At 39.6% G+C, this 27,364-nt stretch overlaps 1 protein-coding gene across 2 annotated transcripts in view; it reads right to left on the bottom strand.

Annotated features, from left to right (window-relative positions):
- Positions 1-1,265: 1,265 nt before the first annotated feature.
- Positions 1,266-27,364, bottom strand: part of RNF43 (ring finger protein 43) — a 49,589-nt gene continuing 23,490 nt past the window's right edge. For both annotated transcript variants that reach the window (XM_039346277.1, XM_039346276.1), the window contains 7 exons: positions 22,049-22,123; positions 18,256-18,387; positions 15,379-15,480; positions 14,314-14,469; positions 13,360-13,462; positions 6,305-7,747; positions 1,266-4,968 (listed from right to left, as the gene is read on the bottom strand). In XM_039346277.1, coding sequence (XP_039202211.1) covers positions 4,925-4,968; positions 6,305-7,747; positions 13,360-13,462; positions 14,314-14,469; positions 15,379-15,480; positions 18,256-18,387; positions 22,049-22,123 — 2,055 coding nt within the window. In that variant the 3' untranslated portion in view covers positions 1,266-4,924. The remainder of the gene's footprint in view (positions 4,969-6,304; positions 7,748-13,359; positions 13,463-14,313; positions 14,470-15,378; positions 15,481-18,255; positions 18,388-22,048; positions 22,124-27,364) is intronic.

The raw sequence follows: 27,364 nt of genomic DNA, 5'->3' as shown, positions 1-27,364 counted from the left end.
CCATCCAGACCTTCAGCCTCTAGTCACCAAGACAAGACCTCAGTAGCCTTGTCAGTTTGGCCCAGGATAGAGATGTAAAGTTGAATATTATGAACAGACTGATGCTGCTGCATCCTGAACTGATGTTTCAAAGGTGCTTTTTCAAAAGGCAACTGGACTTTGTTATTTCCTTGAAGATATTTCGCTTCTCATCCAAGATGATCATCCAATGAAGCTTCTTGAATGTGAAGCAAAATGTCTTAGGGAAAAACAAAGAAAGTCCAGCTGCCTTTTGAAAAAGTACCTTTGAGATAACCATGACCTAGATGACTGAGAATCTCCATAGAGATCCTGAACTGATGGATAACCTCACACACTTGTTTCACAAAGGGAAAGAACCAACCAATGCAGCACGGCCACTAAGCCAACCACTCTTCTGCCACCACCACCTGGAACCCTGAGGAAGAAGCCATTGCAAAATAGTGTTCCCAATCACAAACTCTTGAGAATCAATCCAGGGTATAATAATCAATGCTAGTGGTGCCGCAGTGGTTAGAATGCAGCATTGCAGGCTAATTCAGCTAACTGCCAGAGGTTCAATCCTCACCAGCTCAAGATTGACTTAGCTTTCCATCCTTCCAAGATTGGTAAAATGAGGACCCAGATTGTTGGGGCAATATGCTGACTCTGTAAATCGCTTAGAGAGGGCTGTAAAGCACTGTGAAGTGATATATAAGTCTAAGTGGTATTGCTATTATCTGCCACATACTACAGAAAGCAAGAAATCTTTCTTAAGATCTAATTGCTAGATTCCAACCCTAAGCAAAAATCTGGATTACCACAGCTTTAATATTCAATGGCTCTATAAATTTCCCCATTAAATCCTGCCAGTCTCCAACCTTTCAAAATAAGAGTTGATCACAAGTGCATAATCACTGCAAAGAAGAAACAAAATGAGAACCTAGTTCAGATAGATCAGGATTATCAACTGATTTTGACCATATCCTGCAATGTATGGGAAATTTTTTCCATATATACCCCAATGATATGATGGGGCAGCCTCATGGATTATACTGTTTTGCTGCAATCTCCTATTGTCACAAAGTTGCTTTCAAAGAGGCCAGAATAAGCTAGGATTGTCTCTCTATAATCTAGGAAGTACTAAAGGAAACCCATTCAAACCATACCCAGATTTCCTTCCAGTGTTATTTCTCATGTACATTATAAGTCAACATATAAATGTTTTAAAAAAATATTTCTGACAAATAAACAGGAAGAGGCATCTCTTGAACATAGGCACCCATGATTTTATACAGAAAAAAAATAACAGCCACATGAACAGCTTTACACGTGGATAAATATATTAGCAAAATAAATAGGTTTGAGCATGTCCCCATATTCAAACAATCTCTCTCTTAGACATAAATATTTGGTTTTGCATATGTATATACATAAACATTTTTTTTCCTTTTGGTTTATAAAAGTACCCAAGTGCCTGAAAAGTAGATTCAAAAAAATAATTAAAAAGTATAAAAATAAAATCCTTATTCACATTTCAAAGGGTCTGAGGTTGCCAGGAGGAAGGAGCAGAACAACTGCAGCTGAAGAAGTTTGAAGGAAAAGGTGCTGAAAGGAAAAGAACCATTCAACGTGTTCTCACTGACTCACTGTTTCCCTGTAGAGTGAGTTTTTTTCATCCTTTCTATGGCTTGTGCTTTGACTCCAACTGAAACACAACTATAGCCAAACTAGTGCCTAGTCTTCAGATGTTTTCTGACAGGTTTTGGAACATCTAAATGAGCGCTATTTTTGTTCCTGAAACATTTTCCAGTGCTTAAATCTAAAAATACAGCAAGGTTAATTCCATTTTTTTTTTTACTGTCTCTTATAGTTGCCACTAAATTGCTCCATTTGAGGTACTCCCAGCATGCAAGAAATTGTGTATTGACCTGAAAAGACTAGTACTTTCCCCCAAATGTGTAACTTTGAAGTGTGAGAGAGGGGTTGGGGCCATGTCTTAAAGTCTGTGAGAATGAGATAATGGGACAGGGCTTTTTTCTGTGTAATTTTCCTGGATTTGTTTTTTTTTGGGGGGGGGAGGGCTGAGGAAGAAGAATCATTGTAAATGTAGGGTGCTCTTCCTGTTGTGCAGTATAGTAGAAAACATCCCACTGAACCTCATCAATAAAGCAGTGGTAGCTCCATAGAACACACAACCTGTGACTTGGGGCACCCCTTTATGAAAAGAACTGGTTACTCTGTTCCTATTCTGTACCCAGGGGGGACGTATATTTCTTCCAAAACAATGTAAGTCTTTATCCTGTGATACAATGCTGTGGTGCTTTTTAATACATTTTAGGACTGAGCCTCCTATTTTGCATAAACTTGATTAAATATGTTGTTTTCCTGCATTTACAACTTTCTAACACCTACATGCCATGAATCTTCTTTATCCATGAATATGTCTCTAAGTTCACATCCAATTTTTGGATGACTGCTCATCAAAGGATGTACAAATCATCCATCAGCAATTTCTGTGGATTTTCAGGTTCTTTTTTTTAACCTGCATTAAGAAAAGCTTAAAATCAGCCAGATCACTGATCTCTGTCTCATCAATATCACCTGTAATACTTCCTCAATTTAGTATTGTCCAGATGGTGTAGGATTACAATCACCAGAATTCTCAGGCACACTATCATATCAGTACTATCAAGCCTAGGTAGCTCAGCAATTCTGATTTAAATCTTGGAAAGCACTACAGATCAGGGACTTTACCCAGCTCATCCTGGAAGCACTATGGTTTGAATTTGCTACTTTTTGCATGCCAAACGTGCTCTTCCTCTTTCTACTGCTGGTTCGTTAATATCACAGCTGCATATACCCTGATCAACACTTTTCTTACATTATTTTATCAAATATGAAATGAATAAAAATAATAAATTCCAAATATATATTTTGAATTTCCATTAACCTTATAAAGTTTTAAAGATATATCTCTGGCCAATTTGGTCCTCATTCATTAGTTGCAATACATTATGAAGAAAGTGACAATAATAAGCACACGCCTCTTGATTTCCTTGCTCATCTCTCAAAAAGCCTGTAATCTCTGTTTAACCTTTGGCAGGTTCTTTAGAAAGGAATCATTTTAATCATAAATCATTTTTATTTTATGTCCCATTCAAAATTTTTAGCCAAAGAGTGAATGTCTTTGCAATGCTTCAGGAATTAATGGTCTTATATATTCAGTGAGATTCTGAATATATCTAAAATAAAGATTTATATCACTCTTTATTCCAATTCAATTGATAGTTTCTCCCCAGAGAATCCAGGAATATTAGTTTGATAAGCATACTGATTATTCCCAGGCAGATTTAAGTCAGTGCATGGATCTACCTAAAATGCCAGAGTGTTTTAATTAAGAAAAATATCCATAGTTACATCTCTAATTTGCCACATTCACAACAGTACCATATTAATATCCCACTGCTTGATGTTTGACTATAGGTTACATTTACCAATTAGCAACTTATCACAGCATTCTTATTCAGTTATGTCTCAGGATGTTTTTTGCATACCAGTTACTAAACAGCTTGCCTTGTATTCACTCAGAGCAATGAAAAAAAAAAGATACCTGAAAATATTAACTCTAATTCTACAAATGTCAGCTCTTTGTCTTCCACATGTAAAGTGCAGTATGACTGTTTTTAGACTGGAATTGTTACCTATTCACAATTGGATACCAAGGAGGAGGAGGAGGAGGGAGGAAGAAGAAGAAGAAATAATATTGTGGGCTATGTTGTAGAGTAGCAGAGTGCTGGATGTGAGGATGGAAGAGCAGGGTTTAAATCTTAGATCAGGTCTACTCTAAGAAAAACTGAAATCTTGGGCCTATCATGGCAAAGACACTAGGAAATATCTGGGCATACCTTTTGGGGAGGGGTGTAGTTTATTTTTCGACAATTTTAAGGAGCTAGGTAGAGATTCTTGGTCCAAATCCAGCCTCTGAAAACACTCTCCCCTCCATATCAGTACCAATCTAGGGTTGAAAGGTGTGTAGAGAACTGGGTTTTCGTAGTTAATAGAGGTTGTTAGCTTATGACATCCTGAAATATTCCTATCTACCATGTTTCAACTCAGTTTTCTAAATGGTCTGAAATAAAATAACCATTAACTAGTGCTATGGGGTCTTTTTGCTCCTCGAGGATCAGGCATTTCAGTTAGTACAGACAATAACTGTAATTCACAGGAAGCAGATTTGGAATTCTCCCATGCTAATATCTGATGTAGCAGACAGTATTCAAAAGGAAAGGAGATATGACCTTCTAGACTTCTTGGCAAATCGAGCTGTAACAACATTCCTATGAGGCAGAACCAGAGTGACCTCCAATACCCCCTTTGCTAAGGATGGGGAAGAGAGTTTAGATCTTGCAAACTACATCTTGAACCAAGACTCACATTCACATCAGAAGAAGAAAAAAACAGCAGTAGAATGGAATAATTTCTCTGTCTAATTTCAACCTGCATATCATATATGCTCTTGGAATGGGGTGAAAGTGTAAGGTTGTTCCTACCGTTCTATTTTGCAGTTAAAAAGCAAATGTAAATGAACTTTATGGTGGTTCTTTTTTTCCCTGGAAATTTTAAATGATTACACTTCACTCTCCTTAAGGAACAACAATATGAACAGTAAGGATCCTCCATTGCAACAAATGAAAAAGTCTTCAAGATGGCAGCTTCCCAAAACAATGCAAGTGACATTGGCAGCTTATAGTTCTGACAGGCAGGTGACCACTTGTGGGTTGAATTGTCTGGACAGAAAATTTAGTAAGATTTATGTACTGCATTGCCAACAAAAGAGACATGAAGAGTTTGTAAGAAAGCCCATTCTCACTGAATTTCTGGTCTCTTCTCTTAGGCTGTCTGACAGAGTGAAGTTCACCTCACATCAAACTGAATGTTCATACACATTGGGGATATCTTCTGTAGATCCTGTAATTAAAAAAAACCAAGACACTAGATTAAGAAAATGGATCTCTTTTTATGTTGATCAACTGCAACCTAAATTGATACTGAGACTTATTAAATAAGATCTACAAGAGAGATTACATCTTCCTTAGATTTGTTCTTACAAAGAAGTTGCAAAATAGATAAAATGGACACTGAAGACATGGCATTAGAGTAATGTCAAGACTGTTCTCATTTCGTAGATAGAAAATTAAATGAAGAGAATGCATTTATGGCATATTTCAATCCATTTTCAGGCACAATTCAAAGTCATAAATTTTTTGAAACCTGGGAATGTTAAGATTATTCCTTTTATTTCCAATTGTACAGTAAAGCTGTCACCATTATCAGAGGTAAGTTGAATTCTGAATAGCCATAAAGTTTGTTTGTCACAGGGTTCAGGGCCATTCCTAGTGATCCAGTTTCAAATCTATCCACCCATTTTTGAGACAGCAGTAAATTATACCCAGCATTTAAACTGGTTTAACAAACTCCTTGTTTCTGAATATCTCTAATTACCACGAAACCTTCCATCAATTACAGCACTTTTGTCATTGATTTTGACAGACAGCTAGACCTACCAAATGTTTATTCAAAACATTTGAATAAACAAAAATGTATACAAGATACGTTTTATTCAAACAGTAAGTTCACAGCAGAGGCAAAATTTCAGATGGAATAGCATAATTGAGTTGGAAACTACCTTGTAAATCATTTAGTCCAGTGTTTCCCAAACTTGACAATTTTAAGGCATGAGGACTTCAACTCCCAGAATTCCACAGCCAGCAACGCTGGCTGTGGAATTCTGGGAGTTGAAGTCCTCATGCCTTAAAATTGTCAAGTTTGGGAAACACTGATTTAGTCCAATGCCCAAACAATGTAGATGAGCCTCCTATATCCATATCCACCGGAGTTATGCTTCCCTTATCAAAAAATGCTTTAATAAAAAGCTTTCCATTTTGCAATGCTTGAAAGTATTGCCATTGGAGAGCAAGTTTAAGTGCTGATTCCTAGAGAGAAGGTGCAGGATGAGTAAAACACATCATGCTTGAGTTCCCATGAACTGAAGGCGTTGGCATCTTTGATCAAAAGTTCCCATCCTGTTCATATTATACTGAATACAACCCTCTCAAGCCAGGATTGTATTAAAATTCACCAACAAACTAAATTCTATTCCCAGAATTCTATGGGGGGAGTTCTTGACATACATTTTAAAGACAATTGTTACAAGGTTTTCAAAATACATATTGCAGATGGAAAAATAGAGGTGAAATGATCCTGGAAAATAAAGAGATACGAGACTCTAAAGGTTCAAACTTACCCTGAAGGTTTTGCAGAACTTGATTATTGAGGTAAGAGCTTGTGTTGCTTCCTGTTGCATCCTTGTCTGAACATTCTTCTGGAAATGTGTGTTCACAATCCAATTGTTTCAGCGTGTCCCTCTTTTCGTGGGGCTCCATGGTAAAACATGGAGTTAGGCATTTTGATACCTCCGGCAATGCTGCAAAATTATGCGCAGGGGGACCGCCTACTAAAAGAGGTTGAATTTCCGGGGAACCCTGGTTTCTATATAAACCACCAGGATGGCTAGCAATTCTGCATTCCAGGGTTCTGCTGGAGTCCTCGGGGGAAGTCTCAAGAGGACACTTCCATCTCCTTCTACCTGGATGGATTTGCACATGGTGTTTCTGAGTACCCCACAGTCCAATAGTTCCAGCTTGATTACTGGCTGTCATGCTAATATCAGACCCATCTGCCAAATACAGCTCAGTATGTCCTTGCCTAGAAAGATCTAGCATTTTCATTTTCTCTGTCCTTTTTGGTACTGAGATGTTTTGTGATCCCACCTTTGTCCTGGAATATTTCATCTTGCGTGGATTAGACTCTGGGTTTGGCCTGCCATTTGGACAGCTGGAAGGTTTCTGCCCATAATGGTGATGCCTGTGGTGATGGTGATGATAGTGGACATGATTACTGGCTAGTTGTGCTCTACTTGTTACCATTGTGTCTACTGACTGAAGCTGTGAATCCCTCCCAGATGAAGAAGAATCTTGTTTGTTATCTGTGCTCAACTTCTCTGAGCCACAGAAGGTGAACGGATCATAATCACTGCTCAGGGAGCTATGAAAAGTAGAGCAACTGCCATGGATAGCCTGAAGACTGATGTCAGTGCAATTCAACATGGAGTCACTGGAACTGCCATGGCAAGGACCTGAACTGGAATCACTGCCAGGGCCATCAGGAAGGTATCCACTGGGTTCTGTAAGATAACTTTCCCCAGAACCACTACTGTGGTGGTGGTGATGCCTCCCATGGCGAATTCCTCGATGTAAAGGAGCAGCATGATTTATCTGAGCTGCAAGGGGAGCCCTGAGACCTTGGCAAGATGGCTGGTGTTGAAGCAGACACAGCCTATGAGAGGCCAGGGCTGGCTCACACGCTGGTGACTCCAGATGATGCTGTGAAAGTAACAGGCTTCTGCTGAGAGGAGCTTGGTGGCCACACCAAGGCTCAAAGCCAATTGGCCTATAAGGCAAGTAATGCATAGTTCCAAAATCCAACTGGGAGAGTTCAGGAGAGTGGAAGAAAGGGTGGCCACGAGAGCCCACTGAAGAGCAGTTCCTGGGAGGCATTTGGGGGACAGTTCGTGAGAAGTGGTACAAGGCATGCCCTGGTCGTTGTCGGAATAAATGAGGCCTTTGTCTAGATCCAGAATTGTGTCGGTCCTCACGAGAATGCCTAGATAAAGTAGGGGGAATCCGATCTGGAAAAGAAAATTAACTTTGAGCAGAGACTTAAGCCCTTGTGAATCCTAATCATGCAGTATGTTAATTAAAAAAACTTCTCTAGGACTAGCAGCCATCTTTTTATCTAAATGAGTTTGCAATGCATTGGAAGTAGAATGCAGGCTTTCACTGTGTTTTGGTAACGACCAACATTTTCAACTTGGGCAGCCAGATTCTCTTCAGCCAATCTGTTTTTTTGATGAACTAACTATTGCAGTAGTTTAACTGCAATATGTCTGGAGCCTCTAGTATGAACTCAACACTATAGTAATACAAACAAATGAAAGTTTATACTGAGCCAGACCATTAGGTCATCAGTCTTTTTTTTTTTATTGAAAATTTTTATTTTTTAAAACATAGAATCATTTATAAAAATACAATAAAATTTTAAAATAGAGAACCCCCCCCTTACCCTCCCTCCCACCCCCACCCCCCCTCCCTTCACTTCCCAGAGCAGAATACAGGGTTAAGAAAAAAAAAGAAAAAGAAAATTATAATAATTAAAAAAAAGAAAAAAAAAGAGAGAAAAAAATATCATAATTAACCTTTAACTCCATAACTTATAAAACAATTCTCTATAATATTTGATATTCATTCATAAAATAAATAAAACTTTTTAATTCCATATTTTTTCTGAATATAATCTATCCACCTTCCCCATACAGTAATATATCTTTCTTGTGTATGATCCTTTAAATAAGCAGAAATTTTTGCCATTTCTGCAAAACTAGATACTTTAAATATCCATTCTTCTAAAGTAGGCAAAGAATCTTTCTTCCAATATAGACCTACTAGTAACCTTGCTGCAGTTAATAAATTCAACATCAAAGTAGTTTCTTTTTCATTTAAGTCAACAAAAATACCAAGTAAAAATAGTTGAGGAGTAAACTTTATCTTCTTTCTAAAAATCTTTTGAATGTTCCACCAAATCATAATCCAGGTCATCAGTCTTAATACAGTTCTGTGCTGATATGTGATGCCTCTTACAATTTCAGCCAGGGGTCTCTCCCAGCCCTACCAGGAAATACCACAACACTATTAATCTGCAGCAGTGCCTGAATAAATACCTGATAAAGCAGTAGCAGACAAATCAGCAAAGAACAAAACTGCTCTACCAAATTGGGAGCAGTTAATTTTAATAGTTTCTCAGCCTCCTTTATGGAAGCTGGATGGCTGTTTGCTTTTGTTTTTTTATATAGTTTTAGAAAAGATAAAGAAAAATCTAGGGTAGTCCAGTCTAGGTTTATCCTGATCCTTTTCTGTCTTATCTATTCATTCATGAGGGATTCAAAACCAAAACTAATAACTGAGATGGTGTAACAAGAGAAACCCTATTTTTGCAGAACCATGCTACTATACTGATCTTGTATCTAGCAATTGGAACAGAGGCTTAATCTTATGTTAATCTGACTTCCATTTGGTATGGAGATTTACAGTCTCAATCTTTTACCATCTTTTGGCTGCTTTAATGCTTAATTGCAAGTGGAAATCTCTTTTGGCCTTTCTTCAGTTGATTATGAATTTGAAATCAAGGCAAAGAAAGCAAGAATGGTCAACTGTCTAGGGCCAAGTACAGCTAAAAGCCAGAATTATTTCTGACCCACAAGAGAGAGCTGGTAAGAAAGTAACAGGAAGCTACATGGAGTTGCTTATCTATTTAATAGCCCTTTCTCATGATTTACCACTTTCAGAAAGACTGAATTTGTACAATAAAAATTGCAGAGTGAGGTGAGACAAGATTTTGAGATAAGACAGAGAAATCTTTGTATTAGAAAATTAAAATTAAAAGCCTAAATGTTGATTAATATGTAAAAAAGAAGTAGGCAGTTTGAGAAATCTGATAAATACACCACAGCCATTGAAACAGCATTGAAGTAAATATTCTATATAACATGACCAATTTACAGGGTCTGCTTCATAGAAATAATTTACTTTTTTTAAATATAATACTCAAGAAGATCAGTCTATAGTAGTTTTATAGAGAAATGTACACACAGAGATTAAAACTTCTACAATTGAGCGGGGTTCACATAGTTTATAGAGGAGCTATGTGAAAATACATTGGCTTCAAATAATCTGAATACTGCTGGGAAATATCATCTTCGTCTGCCATACAAGAAGACTGTTTCTGGACAGTCAAAGTGGATAGAACAATGTGGGTATTGCAAAATGTGGGCGTTTCATTTTGCTGATGACTGGATTAAAAAGCTCAGGAATTTAAACTAATTCACCTATTGAGTATTACAGTAGTCCAGAATCCAGGGCAACTTTGGGAGGAGGTGGGCAGCTTACAGTCTATGATATGAGGTCACATCCTGCCTTTACCTTGGCAAACAGGATTTTTGGAATGGCATACAAAGGTAGTAATATTTTTGGAACGGCCTTCACAAACTCTTCAGGAACACAGACTATTTAATACAGCTTGTTTGGCAGCAGAAAAAAAAGATGTCTCATGAAATTTACTAAGGATGCCCTTTCAGTCTTTTAGTTAAAACATTAAGTATAGAATGCTTTTTTAAAAAAGTTTTTTTTTTTTTTTTTTGCTTTCCTGAATGCCAAGCAGAAAGGGATCATTCTAGAGCAGCGGTTCTCAACCTATGGGTCGCGACCCCATTTGGGGTCGATCAACCATTTCTCGCGGGTCGCCAAACAAGGCGATCCGCCATTTTTCCCCCTTGGGGGGTGGCGCCGCGCATGCGCGGCACGTTTGTGTGACGGGGATCGCCGTCACACAAACGTTGAGAAGCACTGTTCTAGAGGACAATACATTTGATAATCTGAGGGCAGCCATAGAGAGGACCTGCTTTTATTTTCTCTTTTTCATATTTTAATTTTTTTCTTATTTTTCTTTCAAATGTGTATACTATTCAAAAATTCTAATAAAATTTAAAAAAAGATCTGTTTTTTAGTGTATGGCTTTCTCTGATCTTGCAGAGACTTCATCTTAAACAGAACCTTCTCCAGAAGTCCTAATAGTATACATATTTTGCATAATATAGTCCCTAAAATAACCTCCTGCCAAGCCACATAGGGTTTCTAAGTCATGCCCAACACTTTGAATTGGATCCAAACCTGACTGGCTATCAATAGAGCAATCACATTTGGTATTTCTCCCAACAGAAGCCTGAGCACTATATTCTGCGCCAACTGTTGCCTCCAAATTGCCTGCAATGGCAGCCCCATTCAGTTACTGTTACACTTTTTAGTCCAAGAAATTAAATAATATTCATTCAACAAAATGCAGGTGAGTTAATGGGTAGATATCTCTTGTTAAATAATTCAGAATCTTTATGCTCTTAGATAGAATACCTCTGAATTCTAATGTCTGAGAACAACTGTGGAAGAAGAGTATTGTACCCATCATCTGTTTGTGGAATTCTCAGAGGCATTTGATTGCCAATTGTATATACCTTTCCTCATTTTTTCTTTTCCCTTTTTTGTCTTTTCCCTTATATTTTTTGTTTTTCCCTTTTTTTCTTGTTGTCTATTGGATTATAAACTTTTAGTCACAGAACTATTTAAGGACAGTGGAAGCTTAACTGTTGGTGATTTTCTTTGGAGAAGGCTCTATGGACTATTAATTTTGAATAGTAGGACCTTGTGGATTATAAATTTCACTGAGCAATAATCTTGGATTTTGGACAACTGCTCTGGAAGTGAGCCTCACAAACAGAATTGAATTCCAAAATTTCTTTTTTTTCTCTTCTTCTTTTCTCTCTTCTTTTTCAGGGAGTTTATTGGACTATAGAAACTATAGATAAGAACTACAAGAGTTATTAAAGACAAATTTAAATGATATATTGTGGTATTGAACACAAGATTAATCGTTTGATATAAGACGGACATCTGGGAAAAGTAAAGAGTTGATAAAATTTTGGGGAGGAAGAATTAAAAATGACTGTTCTGAATTTAGCTAAAACTGGCAAGAAAACACCCTCAGCCCCGTCCTCCATCTCTGCAAGCCCTGTGTATCAGAGATAAATTGAATCAATGCTTCAACAAGAAAAAATCTAACAATTCCCAGATGCAAGGGGCATTACAAGCAATCCAAGAGGCAATCTCCTCTCACAAAGAAGATACAAGGAAAAACCATGAGGAGACAAAAAACAACTTTGAGAAAATGAATCAAGAAATTCATAACATAAACTCTCAACTAGAAAGCTTCCAACGGATGGTTACAAAGCATGAATAAAGAATTCAGAAAATAGAAGACAAGTCAATAGAGACTGATCAGAAGAAGATATAAAAAATGAAAATCAGAGGCTGATGCAGGCAAATAGAGAATTGGAAGACTCAATGGCAGTTTTGGAAATGGAAAAGGCATCTTATTTTTTAAGATTTCAAAAAGTAATGGAGGACAAAGAAGAGGATCTCGTGGATTTGATGACAGAGCTATTGGCTGAAGCACTAGAAATAGGGAACCCAGAAATGGAAGGAGAGAGAGACCAGATATTTTGAGTGAATTCAAGCTATGCAAGGAGAAATAAAGTCCCTAGAGAAGTGCATGTTAGATTTGTCAAAAGATCTATAAGAGATGAGATATTGAGAAGAGCGAGAGATGATCCTCTGCATTATAAAGAAAAGGAAATTGTAGTGCTGAAGCAGATCCCTAGGAGGATAAGAGATTCAAGAAGAGAATACCAATTCTTGACCAGAAAACTAATTGAAAAAGGAGTGAACTTCAGATGGCTGATTCTGGAAGGGATTTTAATTAATTAGGACATGAAAAGATACAGATTGGATGCGCACTCAAGGCAATGGAATTTTATGACAGATACAAAACTTTTTTGAAAGGAATTTCATGCAGCGAGAGAAGCAAACAAACAGGAAGAGATAGCAATAGAAGGAGCAGCCAAACCAAGGGAAGAAGAAGAAACAGAAAACACTATCATAGAAGAAGGGGTAAAAGGAAGAAAACAAAGACAGATAAAAACAACTAGGAGAATAAAACCTAAATATAATTGAAGAAGATGGAGAAGGAAAATGGAATTCTTTCAATGAATATAAATGGATTGAACTCCCCCGCAAAAAGAAAAAAATGATTTACACTACAAAAATTAAAAATGGATATAGTCTGTCTCCAAGAAACACATATTAAAAGACAACATTACAAACTGTTAGAACAACCCCCAAAAAATCACAATTTACATTTTACTCAAACAGGCACAAATCACGGTCCAGAAATGAATATGATATGGTATCCCCTGAATTAAGCACGATTATATATATGTGGGCAGAGCATAATCCGATAAAGATGACTTGGAGAGGAGCTAAGAAAAAACTAAGATGGTCTCTGAATCAATCTTTACTGAAAGAGAAAGAATTTATACAAATAGCAACAAAGGAAATGGAATTTTTCTTTAAAATAAGAAGAGACATCGCTTCAAAATGTGTGGGATATAGCTAAAGCATACTTTAGAGGTTTGGCTATAACTTACATGGCAAAAAAGAATAAAAAAAATGCACCAACAAACGAAGTTAAAGGAGGAATTTATAAAATTGGAATTGGTATATACTATATAGTCTTAGGACTGATTTAGCATGTCTGATTTTAACTACTACTCTCAGAGATTTTTCTGCTCACTCTTACCAACAATGTTGAACATGCATAATGGACATGTTTGGTGCTGCTGGAGCCAAGGGTCCACACACTGCCGATGGAACTCATGGGAACAGGTGATGATCCGTAGTTCCTGTAAAATAGGAAAAAGCAATGGGATGGGAAGGCAGTGATCTAGATTCAAAGGAAGAAACAGTCTTGATTTGGGTAGGTCAGTCTCCTATTTCTTGTGGCGTATCTCACTGGAAAGGTCTGGTGGGAATGTGGTTAAATCTCTGAGCTTTAAACAAGTAGTGAGGTTTAGGAACCAAAGTCTTGTGAACGTCTTGTGGCTCCCAAACCTCACTATCATTTGAGGTTTCGTATGTTTTTTATCTAGTCTAAGGATAAAAAAAAGTTACAAAATGATGATTTATAAAGACTAAAATAAGATAGTTGAATGATTGGGAAGAATTAAAATAGGCATTAGTTCATAGTTACAAAGTTTTTTGACATTGCTCCTTCTCCTGTTCACAGGTGGGGCCAGACTGATCTCAGTGGGGAGGCAAGGGTGGTCAGGGTGATCCAACCAGCATTATAGCACACACATGTCCTTTCTACATGCATTATATCATCATACTACCCAAAAGATACAGAACTTGCAGTACAATGCTGTTTTTCATCATGTGAAAAATGCACTAAAATGCATTTTAGATTAATTTTTCAAATTTATGTAGCCCTCCAAATAACAAAACATGACAACAAAGTTTTAAAAAATTATAATTAGATCCAATAATATATCCAAGAGCACTCCACAGTGCACACCAAGGAACTCTAGAATATAGAATGCACATGTAAACAGATTGGCTAGACTTGATTTTCACCTTGCTCTAAAAACAGGGGGCTTTGGCATTCTTCTCACTCGCTATAGTCTACTGTGAAGGGCCTGCTTATTTGACCTGAGAATCTACATGAGAACTCCCAAACCCAGAAAAATATGCTTACCTGCCCCTCACAAAATTCTTCCAAGCAAATTGCACATATAGGAGGAGAACTGCAGGTGCTAACAGAGTCCCCTGTTGGAGCATGCCGATAGGGGCCTTGATACCTCCGTATGGCCAGCCGGTTGATTGCTTGTATGGTCGCTTCCTGCACATTTGTCTGAGGAAGAATGAGAAAATAGAGGGAGGAAATCTTCCAAGGCCTCACTTCCTGCACAGCTGATATGGATCACAACAATCAGCATTTCCTCTCAGTTTAAATAGATGACCAAGTTAAAGGGGTTTGTGGCAACCTAGTTCAACCAAACCTCTCTTGCTTAATGCAGGAAATTCTTTAGGGAGCTGTATCTTCCTACAGTGTGCTGCTATACCATTGCTAAGGTAACAGCAATGAAAACCCACCTATACAAAGTCACAAGAATTTCAGGAGAACCCTGAGAACTCTTCTAGCAGCACAATGTATAGAAGATATGGTTGGGAGGCTGTAGACAAGAAAACTCATCTCTTTGATCTGCTGCTGGGAAGCTAGGCTGAGCCAGACTAGGAGGAGAATCTAGCTTTCCTTGTACAGTAAATGAATATTACAGAGTTGTTGGGTATATAAATGTATAAATAAACAGCTAAACTCATCATGCGGCTACTTTTTCAAAATCCCTATAATATGCTTCCATAAAACCTCTTTACATGTCAGATCAAAATTTAATTGGGCCCATCTGTCCCAAAAGCCTGCCTACCCTTTAAATAAAGCAACCTGATGCTTAGAGTCTCCAGAAATGGAGTAATACAAGTTTAAGTACAATATTAAATAAAATACTATTAGAGGTTTGGAATGATACAATACCCAATTCTTGTGCTTTGTGAGTTTTTGGTGCCACTGTAAAATATGTGTCTGACATCCAAAACCTATAGTTCAAATTCCATGGGGACTTAGGTTGCATACACAGACTCTCATGATTCATGGATCACCAGGACCCAAGTAAAATATTAATCATATTATCGGAGAGAGGAACATTTTCTGAAGGATTGAGAACGTTTGATATCAGATGGAGTACTACTAAACCATTCTTACCTGATTTCTGCCTGGCTGACAACGAGTGCGAACAATGAAGATTATAACAATGACCAGTACTGTACTGACAACGGTGAGGAGTATCCAAACATCATAGTCTGGCTGTTGGGAAGATCCAAGAGATTAGAGCTGTGTCATTCATTCCAATAGGCAACGTCACATGATATGCCAAAACAAATCAGTGTAGTGATGAAGCGACAATTGAAATCTCTATACACCCATACTGGTTTACGTTATATTATCCTATGATTTAGTCAATAATTTGATTAAACCATACAATTTATCTGAGCCAGAAATCAAACAGTATCATGGTAACATGCAGTAGAAAAGTAAGAGACATAAATATTGCTAATGCAAAAAGGAGTAAAAGAGAAAAGGTTAGATTAAGCTGGAATAACTAGAAATTCCACATTAGAATATTAAGTTTCAGATGGTGATGATTAGGCAGAAAATAACAGAAATATGTAGAAATATCAAATATGGATACATATAACCAACATAAAAATAATACAGAAAAAAACCATCTGGGAAGGAATTATAAAAATATAAAGGGGGATTAAGGCTAGAAATATGAGGGATATCAGCAGAGAAGAGAAAGGAAAAAGAATGAGAAATCTGAGTACAAAAGGAACAAACAAGGAAATAGGAATGAAACTATTAAGAACAAATCCTACTCCAATCAACAGATTTACTACACAGGGGGAATCTGATAATATTATAACTAAACAAGAATGCAATAAAAATGCACACATTAACAAAGAAAAGACTATTAAGATAGGACTGAGTGCTTCTTGTGAGTAAGAAGCTTGAAAGCTAGACTGATAGGCGTCTAGATGAAAGACATCTAAGACAACAAATGCAGACAACAGGACATGAGGCAAAAAGATGATTGCAACAGGCCTATAACAAATAAGTTATTGAGCCACACTAGGAAGGTGGAATTATTACAGAAAGTGAAGGAATCTAGGTTTAGGATTCTAGCTCATATAATCAAAAGAGCCATTTCTGGCACAGCAGCAAGAAAAAAAATCACCGTAAACTGGGGTTGAAAAAAAGTATGCGAAGATAATACAGGTATTCCTTGACTTACAACAGTTCGCTCAGTGTCTGTTTGAAGTTACAACAGCACTGAAAAAGTGACTTATGACTATTTTTCATACTTACAACCACTGCAGCATCCCCATTTACATTCGGATGCTTGACAACTGGTTCATATTTATGAAGGATGCAATGTCCCGGGGTCATGTGATCATCATTTGCGACATTCTGACAAGCAAAGTCAATGGGGAAGCCAGATTCACTTAACAACTGTATTACTGATTCAACAACTGCAGAGATTCACTTAACAACTGTGGCACGAAAAGTAGTAAAATGGGGCAAAACTCACTTAACACATTTCTCACTTAGCAACATAAATGCTGGCCTCAATTGTGATCGTAAGTCAAGGACTACCTGTACAAAAAACATAAAATATGCAGATTTGGCAATAAACTGCTTTTTAAAATAAATAAATAAATAAATAAAACTGACATTTCCAAGAAAAAGAGCAAGAAACAATCTCAGTTACGTTTCTGTTTTGCTTCAAAGGTAAATGCTCAAAGCAGAGAATAAAGACATTCAACAAGTAGTTTGAGGAAATCCAGGACCATTAACCAAAGAAGCAAAATAATACCTGAAAGCAACAGGGAAAAAAGGAGAAAGAATGAATCAAACTCTTTCACAATGCAAATCTGCACAGTGATGAGATTAGTGACATCTTTTGAGGGCTTTGATGGGAAGACAAAAAAATAGTTTAAGTTGGGAATTACCAAGGTGCAGGTAAAAGAATATAGTAGATCAGTGGTTCTCAACCTTTTCAATGCCGCGACCCCCAACCGGTCGTAAGTCGAGGATTACCCAACTGGTCGTAAGTCGAGGACTACCCAACCGGTCGTAAGTCAAGGACTTTCCCTGCCCGGGAGCGCCGCACATGCTTGGTGCCGCCCCCTCCGCTGGCCGAGGCGTAACTGGCAAGGGACAGCAATGGTGCAGGGCGACCACCGGCTGGGCCACCAGCTGGCCCAGGCCAAGGGAGGCAAGGCACCTGCCGGGCCCCACGTGCACCAGCAACCTTCTCTGCGCTCACCAGCCTCCCACCTCCCACCCCTGGCCCTCTTTTACTTACATTTTTAATAGTTGTTCAGCAGGGAGGGGTGGAAACTCCCAAACTGCCTTCGCTGCAGATAACTTGCAGCACCGTTTGCAGAATGGGACTTTTGGCGGGCTCAGCAGGGCAGAGACAGCCTGGACAATTCCTATTGGCTTTTGAAAGCCAATAGAATTAGACTCTATTCAAGAGAGTCTATTCTATTGGCTTTCAAAAGCCAATAGAATAAAAGGGAGTAGCACAGCTAAGGAAAAGGGGGGAAAATGGCGGACTGCGTTGTTTGGCGACCCCTGTGAAATGGCCGTTCGACCCCAAATGGGGTCCCGACCCACAGGTTGAGAACCGCTGTAGTAGATAGATAAAACAAACAGAAACCTTCTTGAGAGCAGCTAAATGTAACCAAGGCATGAAGAAAGGATGAATACAAGATTATGAATATCAGCAGCATAAATGTCACAAATATGCCTTGGCTAAATTTCCCCAGTCAGCAGTTTGTTATATCTAAGTTGGCTGGAGAGGGTTTGGTGTTATAACCAAACACATCTGGAAGAGGAATTAATTTGAGAAAAATTATCCTAAGCTAAAGGGAGAAAAATGCATAAGTTGTCTATGATAAAACAGAAAAAAAATGAGGCTAGTTAAAGTATAGGTACACAATCAACATTACTGTGATAGTGACTTCAGATTTTCATTAAGAATCCAGGGAGGGAAAAACTCAGGTGCTTACTTACCCAAGCTGGCATTTCCTTCACCTCAATCTTCACATGGGCTTCACGGTTATTGTTCACCACTCTCATGAGAAGTTCAGCATTGTGGCCCCAGATCAGAACAACAGGATGACTCAGCCCTTGAGGCTTCCTCAACTGTGGAGAGATGGAATATGAGCTGGGCTCTGGGACCATTCTACAAACACTCATTTGGCTTTGGGAAAACATGGAAACCATTTCCTTAGCATGTTTCAGCAAAGTCTGGATTCTTAAAATCGCATTAAGTCATATAGTGTTGCTCAGAAAGCTGCTTGCTTAGTAGTCAGTTTAGTGATAAGAAGACAATCCTAATGATCAGGTGAGACGATCAAGCTGCCTTGATGTCTAAAGCATGAAATCCAAATGATACTCCTTTCTGATTTAGCTACTGAGCCTTCATACACTGAGTTTGTTTAATGGATTTATAAGGCCACCCATCTATCCAATGAAACTCTGGATAGCAAACATAAAATACAAAGTGTCAATAGTTGTAACAGACACACACACAGAGAACCCAGGTCAATGGTTCCTCATTAATATCTTAGACTTAGGATACCCATCCTATACATCTGTACAGTGGAGCTTCAGAACTAACAGCCTGGCCTGAATGCCTGAAGGAAAAGTTAGTAAGGTTAGGAATGATCCATATTTTGGGGCAAAGATGTTCCGTAAGGCAGGCACCCTGACAGAAAAGACATGCTTCCTAGGATCCACCAGGTGAAATTGCCTCACTGAGGGGACCAGGAACATGCCCATTCTACCAGATCTAGTGGGTCAGGCAGAAATCATTGGGGAGAGGTGATCCCTAAATAACTCTGGCCCCATTCCATGCATCACTTTCAAAGTGATAACCAGCTCCTTGAAGTGCAACCAAAAGCCTACAGGAGTCACTGCAGAGCACATAGCTGTGTGTTATGTGGGTGTATCATGGTGCATGCAATTCTGCACGTGCCACTGCATTCTGGACCAGCTGATGCTTCTAAATACTTCTGAAGGCAGCTCCATGAAGAATGTGTTGCAACAGTCCATATGCGAGGGTGATTAATATGACAATGAGAAGTGTCTCCAATCCAGGAATGGGCGCAACTAGTGCACAATAAGTTTTTGTGTGAAAGCCCTCCTGGCCATTGGTGCCATCTGCTGCTTAAGTACAAGCTGCAAGTCCATGAAGACCCCCGATTGTATATCAACTCTGATTGAGGAAAAGTTACTCCATTCACAGTTAGTAGTGGAAAACTGCCAGATATGGGGAGTTATAGAACACACAGCCACTCAGGGTTGTTAAGGTTGAAATGAAACTGGTTCTTTCCATTCAGTCCTACATAGCCTCCAGGCATTGGGAAAACATAAGAGCTTCAATACACCACTTGGACAGCCTGAGGCACAGATGTGCAACTGAGTGGCATCAGCATACTGATGAAATTACATCCTATGCCAAACCATATGCAGTGCTTTCATATAGATATTAAATAGGACCCGGGAGTGAGTCAAGCCCTGTGGCAGCTGAAAAGCAGATGGCCTAAGGCTGGACCTTTCCCTCCTAGCAACCGCAACTGGAACTAAGGGAAGGAGAACCACTGTAACAGTGCCTCCTACCTCCCAGGATATCACAACTGATGGTATCAAAAACTACTGAATGACCAAGAAGGGCCAATATGGCTATATTATCCCCATCCCAAATCCACCAAAGATAATCTGCAAACATGATCAATGCCATCTCAGTGCTATATATAGCCTGAACCCCAACTTCAATGAGTCCTGTTCCTCTAAATCCACTTCCTCCAAAGACATTTGAAGCTGTATCTCTACTACCTCCTCAGCAGCCTTGATTGGGAGTTGGCCAAAGTTGGTAAAAAGATAGGTGGCTATATAAATGTTTTAAATAAATAAATAAACCTTCCCAGTTTAGAGATTGGATGAAAATTGTCCAATACACCTGAGTACAGTGATGCTCTCTTAATGAGGGGCAGACTACTACCTTCTTTAAGGCAGGTAGAACTATTGCCTCCCACAAGTAGACATTTATCTTCACTTGAGCCCAATTACATGTCACCTCTTGGGACGCTTTAACCAGCCAGACAGATCTAACAGAAAGGTAGCATTCCATGGACCCATCCATCTCTTTGGAAGTAATTGGATCAAACTCAGTCCAGATAACTGGACAGCACAACTCAAAGCAGGACAACTCCAAGTACATTCAAGCAACTTTATCCATTAGATGCTGAATGTAATTCTCACAATGAACCTGCAAACGATCCTCCAACTCTACCTTATCCAAAACAGAGTGAGTCACTTAAAACAGGGTCGCTGGTCAGTAATCTGCAGGCACAGTAAGGATGAAGAAATACCGTAAGCACATTTCACCACCCTTATTGCCACAAGGCACTTTTTATCTGTATTAAATCTTGTTCTTTGTCTTTGACTTTTCCTGTACAGATCAATTCCAAAGCATGTTTTTTTTCCGCCATACCGACTATTGTAATCACAATTAGTGGAAATTTCTATCTTGTTAACCCAGTGTGAATTAGGGAGACAAGAACAAAAGCAAGTGTCATCACAAAATATGTGGATTTAAGATGATATTTGCTGATGCAAAAATTCAGTCTTCAAAACTACAAGACAGGAGTTAGACCAGATAATTTCAAAAATCTCTAAGATTCTATAACTTAAGGCATTCTCTCTTTCATGGGCCAGGGATGAGATGAAGACAATGACGTGGGGACAATAAAAAGACATCGTAACAAGTTTGTGCCATGTTTAACTGCAAGCAGGGAATAGGTCCTTAGAGACTCTGAGAAAGCAATCAGAAGCCCTACTATTTTTGTGTGCTACTCAGTCACCTTATAAATTTGTTAAATAATTAAATCTGATTAGCTTCACTGTAAAGACAGGCTATTACATTTTTTAACAGGATTGCAAAATGTCCTTGCTTATCAACAATTAGATCATTTCTAGCTCTGAGATTGGAAGACAACCTGAAATCTACATCATCAAGAGATACCAAAAGAAATCCCTGAATACTGTTTTCCTAGTATTCAATTTTAGTGGTGAAATAAAGTGAAACAATATTTTGTGGATCTGGCGTGATGGAACTGGATTCCAAAGAGTACTTGGGTCACATCCACTTTCACTAAAAAAAAAAACAAGCATTGCTTAGCTCCACTTTTCCATGTTTTATCATGGCAAAATGCCAAGCCTAACATTAGGAAATATGAGACTACCTGGCCCAGATGGGATAATCTGTGTATCACATGAAAGGGCAGCTACAATATTTTTGTTTTTACAGGTCACCTGACACAGGAGGAAAGAGAGTCATCTAAAAGCCAAAATAAGGGAATATTAACAGTGCTGTCTTTACCCCCAGAACCTTAGTTGCCCTCTTCTCATACCCATTTCTATGCTGGCGACTAACACATTTCACATGTATGAAAAGAAATGGACCTGACAATTCCCTCTGGAGGGAAACACAACACGGGAATACAGTCCGAGGAAATAGGGCTACCAGGGATGAAGAGGCAAGAGAACCAGACTGTGCATAGTCAGTTCATATGAGATTCTGGGATTTCTGTTTGCCCACCTACTTAACAACTGTCCCAATTCATGATGGCACTTCTGAAGACATTGCTTTTGTTAAGTCATCTACTGGAAAATTAATAAAAATTCAGAAATATTTAAAAGGAAGGAAATGAGAGAAGGAAGTGCTGGCCTCTCACTTTTTAAAAGCAAATCTGTTAAAACAAAAAAAGAACATTTCCCTTTCTCTGCAGAATCTCCTTACCTGGTCAGCAGCACTCTGGTCATCTGTAATGTCAAACAGAACAGCCCGAGCTCCCCTCTCCCCTGCCAGTTTTGCCTGCAAAGAGAGGGAAGAGTTCAAGAGAATATATGTGAATAACTACACTATTGTGACTGTGTAGCCCTTCTCATTCTTTGTTATCCACTTCAATTACTAGATTGGACATTTATTCTGTGGTCCCCATCTGTGGGAAAAGAGAACCTTGTTTGTATTGAGTTACCTGTGTCTTTCATAATTGGAAAGCAAGCTACTGGACTCAGGAGACACACACTTCATAAAAAGTTGATTCTTCACTTCTAAATGATGCATTTATTTATCTACATATTCATTTACAGAAAACAATCCCAAATGGCCACAAAGAAGTGTGTGATTTGTAGTATAGGTAGTCCTTGAATTACGACCACAATTGAGTCCAAAATTTATGTTGCTAATTAAGAAATTTATTAAGTGAGTTTTGTCCCATTTTATGACTTTTCTTGTCACATTTGTTAACTGAATCACTGAAGGTGTTAAATTAGTAACGTTGTTAAATGAATCTGGCTTCCCCGTTGACTTTGCTTGTCAGAAGGTTACAAAAAGTGATCACATGACCCCGGGACAATGCAACTGTCATAAATGTCAGTCAGTTTTCAAGCATCCAAATCTAAATCACATGATCATGGGGATACTGCAATAGTCATAAGTGGGAAAAGGGATCATAAGTAATCTTTTTCACTGCTGTTGTAACTTTCAGCAGTCACTAAATGAACTATTGTAAGTTGAGGACTACCTGTACTCAGTCGCAATGAAATTGGGGAGTTCTAAATGTCTTGGGATCCGTAAATTGTATTCCCAGCCCAGCCCAGTTGTTCAAATATCTAGAACATTCAAGCAGCACTTTCCGCCCCCCCCCCCCCAGCCTGGAAGATGTTCCCAGTAGATTGTGCCCTCTATGGGCCAAAGCAATGCACTGCCCCCTCTGCCATGCTGACGGACACTCATAATGGAACAACCATGTTTCCCCAAAAGTAAGGCCTACCTAAAAAATAAGCCCTAGTTTTGGGGTGAGGCACACACCTACCCGTGTTTCTTCGAAAATAAGACCAGGTCTTTTTTTTTTTTTTTGGCCTCCAAAAGAGGCACCAGGTCTTATTTTCATGGGAAGTCTTACTCAACTCCGGCATCGTCAGCCCCGCCCAGCAGGCCCAATTCTTCTGGAACCGAAAGAGCAGCTTCATTCTGCAGCTGCATTCTGGCTGTATTTTGCAGTCAGGCCTTTCCACAAGACCTATGCTCGGTTCACGACTGCAGAGGTCTTGCAGAACCGAGCTATGGATTGAATCTATAGCTTGGTTTTCAGCTGCAGTGGCCTTCCGGAAAGGCCTGTGACTGAGAAATGCAGGCAGGGCTTCAGAAGACACCGCAGAAGAAGTGGGCTGGCGAGGAGAGGCCTGGCTGCAAGATAAGTGGGTGTGGGGCATGTGGAGCAGCTCCACACCCCTATCCCCGTCCTAGCTTGATTTTTAGGTGTTTGACTCGCCTCAAAAATCAAGTTAGGGCTTTTTTTCAGGGTAGGCCTTATTTTTGGGAAAACATGGTAAAAATCAAGCTAGAGTGGGGATGTGGGTGTGGAGCTGCCCCACACACCCCGCACCCACTTACCTTGCAACCAGGTCTCTCCTCACCAGCCCACTTCTTCTGAGATGTCTTCTGCAGCCATGCCTGCATTTCTCAGTCATAGGCCTTTCTGGAAGGCCACTGCAGCCAAGAACCGAGCTATGGATTCAATCCATAGCTCGGTACTCGGCTGCATAGGCCTTCCAGAAAGGCCTGACTGCAAAATGCAGGCCAGAATGCAGCTGCAGAATGAAGCTGCTCCTTTGGCCCCAGAAGAAGTAGGCTGGCTGGGCGGGGCTGTCAGTGCCGAAGTTGCCCCTGAAAATAAGACCTGGTGCCTCTTTTGGGGGAAAAAAAAATAAGACCCACTTTTATTTTCAGGGAAACATGGGTAGACTGGGGCAACTCACTCCCTATCTAATCTGAATCCTTGGTCAGTGCTTTCTGCTTGAAGAAGGAGTGATCCGGTACCTCCACTTTTTTAAAAATGCAGGCATATATCAGCTGTCATATTATGTTTTTCTAAGCAGTGTACAACTTTAAAACAGCTTTTAGTCAGCTTAAAAATAAAACTGTAGCAATATATTAAAATATAGAAACCACATAAATCAGTGGTCATGAGCAGTGGAGCAATATCATGAGATGCAAATGTTAAAATGAGTCAGCCTGCTTTCAGAGTAGGTCCAGACTATAATTAGGACTAGGGATGGGCCACAACACTGGCACATTGAGACCTGCATTTTGGTTCAATTCTTGACATCTCCCATTAAAGACTTTCTTAAAGTAGAACTGGAGGAAAGGTCTATTGCTCTGAAAGAATAGTCCCTCTCCAGCCTTTTATCTGCTGCAAAGCCGAGAATTACATCCAAATTCAAAAGTAACCAAAAAAGTGATTTGTGACTTGTGTGTGTGCATGCATGTGTGTGTATATGTAGCCTTCATATGCACACACACACTGATTCCTGGTTTCAGCTCAAAAGACAACAATGCCGCAGCCGCCAACAAAAAGCAGGCCCGCTCTGGGTCAGCAAGGTGTGATCTTGCTTCTCTTTGGAAAAACTCAGGAGCCATCCAGGACTTTGACTTTCCATTCCCCTCCTCTCCAGCCCAGCCCAGCCCTGCCCTACTTGGAGAAACAAAGCTCTCCACTGTTCCTACCCCACACTGAAAGCAGCCCTGCCACCCAAACACGGCAGTGCACACGCCTGCTCCCACTTCTCCCTGGTCTACCTTAAACTCCCTTCCCCACCCCTTCCGCCCTAGCTAGCTGGCTCACCTGCTTCCCTCCCCCACATCCTATTGGCACTGGATACCTGCCAGGCCAAGCAGGCCCCAAAGCCACCCGCTGGCTCTGCTTCAAAGCCTAGGATGTGAACCGCAGCCCTGCCTCACCAAAGCCTGAGGCTGTATGAGCCATTCAGCAGGGGCTTTTCGCCAGTTCTAAGCTTTGAGCTTTAGTGCGGGCAGCCTTCAGGCAGGCACATGAAAAAGGCAAACAAAGGGGCAGTGGGCACTGCCAGGCTCAGCCTCTCCCTGAAACAGGAATTTGGGAATTAGTCCCTCAGAAGACCTAACCTGTCCTTTAAGATCTGATAGTTAGAGGTGAGCAAAGGACACAGGCAAACACTTGAAAGAACTGTTTCTTTATCGCTCTTATGATCTAAGGTTGAGCCCTAGCATGTTCTACAATGAACATATCCATGGGGAAAGCAATACTATCATCAGGGCACTCTGTTTATGGTCAAAGACTTAAATGAAGCAGGCACAGTTCATGTATATAAAGGGGACAGGCATATTCTCCAAGTGCATTAAGAGCACCTACCTACAGGTAGTCCTCAACGTATGACCACAATTGAGTCCACAATTTCTGTTGTTAAGTGAGACATTTGTTAAGTGAGTTTTGCCCCATTTTATGACCGTTCTTGGCACAGTTATTAAGTGAATCATTGCAGTTGATAAGTTAGTAACCCGGATGTTAAGTGGATCTGGCTCCCCCATTGACTTCGCTTGTCAAAAGGTTGCAAAAAGTGATCACCTGACCTTGAGACACAGCAACGTTCATAAGTATCAACCAGTTGCCAAGCATCTGAATTTTGATCACATGATCATGGAGATGCTACAAAGGTTGTTAACTGTGAAAAATGGTCCTAAGTCACCTTTTTCAGGGCCATTGTAACAGTCACTAAATGAACTGTTGTAAGTTGAGGATTACCTGTATTTAAGTCAACTGGATGGTCTAAACAGAGAACTCTCTGCATTTTTCTTCCCTAAAGGATATACACTGACTCTCCTTTCTCCTTCCCCTAGTATACAGACAAAGAAGTTTAATGCTGCCCTGATGATGGAATGGGTGGGTTTGGGCAGTAGGGCCAAAGCATAGGAGCTCAGCCTTTTTGTGAAGAAATGCTGGCAGAGTGGGCCTCTCCTTAGCCAAGCTAAGCCAATAGTGACTTCTTGGCTCTTTTTATTTCCTCTTTCCCTTCTCTGTAAATTCATCCCACCCCTATTTATAATTATACACAAGAACTGCAAGACTAACTTCTTCCATGTCTGCTGGAGTCAAGATTGCCAATATCTTTCCCTCCTTCCTTACCCAATTCTCAGAAACTCATTGGCTATCAGAATTGATGCAATGCCAGAAAATGTGCCTTTGACGATTTTGCAACCTGTTCTTTTGGAAGGTGACATTTTTCAAGTTGGTATAAAAGCTGTGTGGTATCCAAAATCATGTCTCCAAAAACCCTTACAATGTTGCTCAGAATTCAGAGATTTGTCACTTGATAATTGGGGTAGTAAAACAGTCTCTGCTGCCCTTCATCTGATTCCTTACATTACACTAGGACAGTTGTTCTCAACCTGTGGGTTGGGACCCCATTTGGGGTCGAATGACCATTTCATGGGGGTCGCCAAACCACGCTGTCCGCCATTTTTTTTCCCATTTCCCTAGCTGTCCTACTCCCTCTTATTGGTGGCCACACCTACTTGGGGGTCACCACAACATGGGGAACTGTATTATGGGGTCACGGCATTAGAAAGGTTGAGAACCACTGCACTAGGAAGTGGGTAACCTTTGGGCTACAAAACGCCCCCAGTCCCATCTATGGTCCCAAATTCCACAAAATCTTATGCAATGGTAAACAACCAAATTACAGGAGGACATGTTGTTTTGCAAAAACAGGAAATCGAATAGGGGAATTAAGAATCCAATAAGCTTAATAAACCCAACCACAAAATTTAGGAAAATAGGGATTGAACACTGTAGCCCTAAACTTTCTGGTGACATTTGTATGTTTCTCTCTTGCAAATGCCAAGAGCAAAGACAAAGGCCCTCAGCTACAGTCTTATCTGCAATCCATTTCTTGACTGTTTATATGCTGGCCTCTATAATATACATGATTATTTAAACAGGCCAGGTTTAAATTTAAACAGGTGGTCCTTGACTTACGACCATAATTGAGCCCAAATTTCTGTTGCTAAGCGAACAGTTAAGTGAGTTGTGCTCCATTTTATGATCTTTCTTGCCACAGTTGTTAAGTGAATTATAGCAATTGTTCAGTTAGTAACATGGTTGTTAAGTGAATCTGGCTTCCCCATTGATTTTGCTGGTCAGAAGGTCACAAAAGGTGATCACATGACCCCAAGACACTGCAACCATCATAAATATGAGTCAGTTGCCAAGTGTCTGAATTTTGATCATATGAC

The sequence above is a fragment of the Crotalus tigris genome, unplaced genomic scaffold (assembly GCF_016545835.1).
Source record: "Crotalus tigris isolate CLP2741 ecotype Arizona unplaced genomic scaffold, ASM1654583v1 scf7180000017987.690289119674:8195010, whole genome shotgun sequence".
Lineage (NCBI taxonomy): Eukaryota > Metazoa > Chordata > Lepidosauria > Squamata > Viperidae > Crotalus > Crotalus tigris.
Note: the sequence above shows the minus strand (reverse complement) of the source record. Positions and strands in the feature narration are given on the sequence as shown.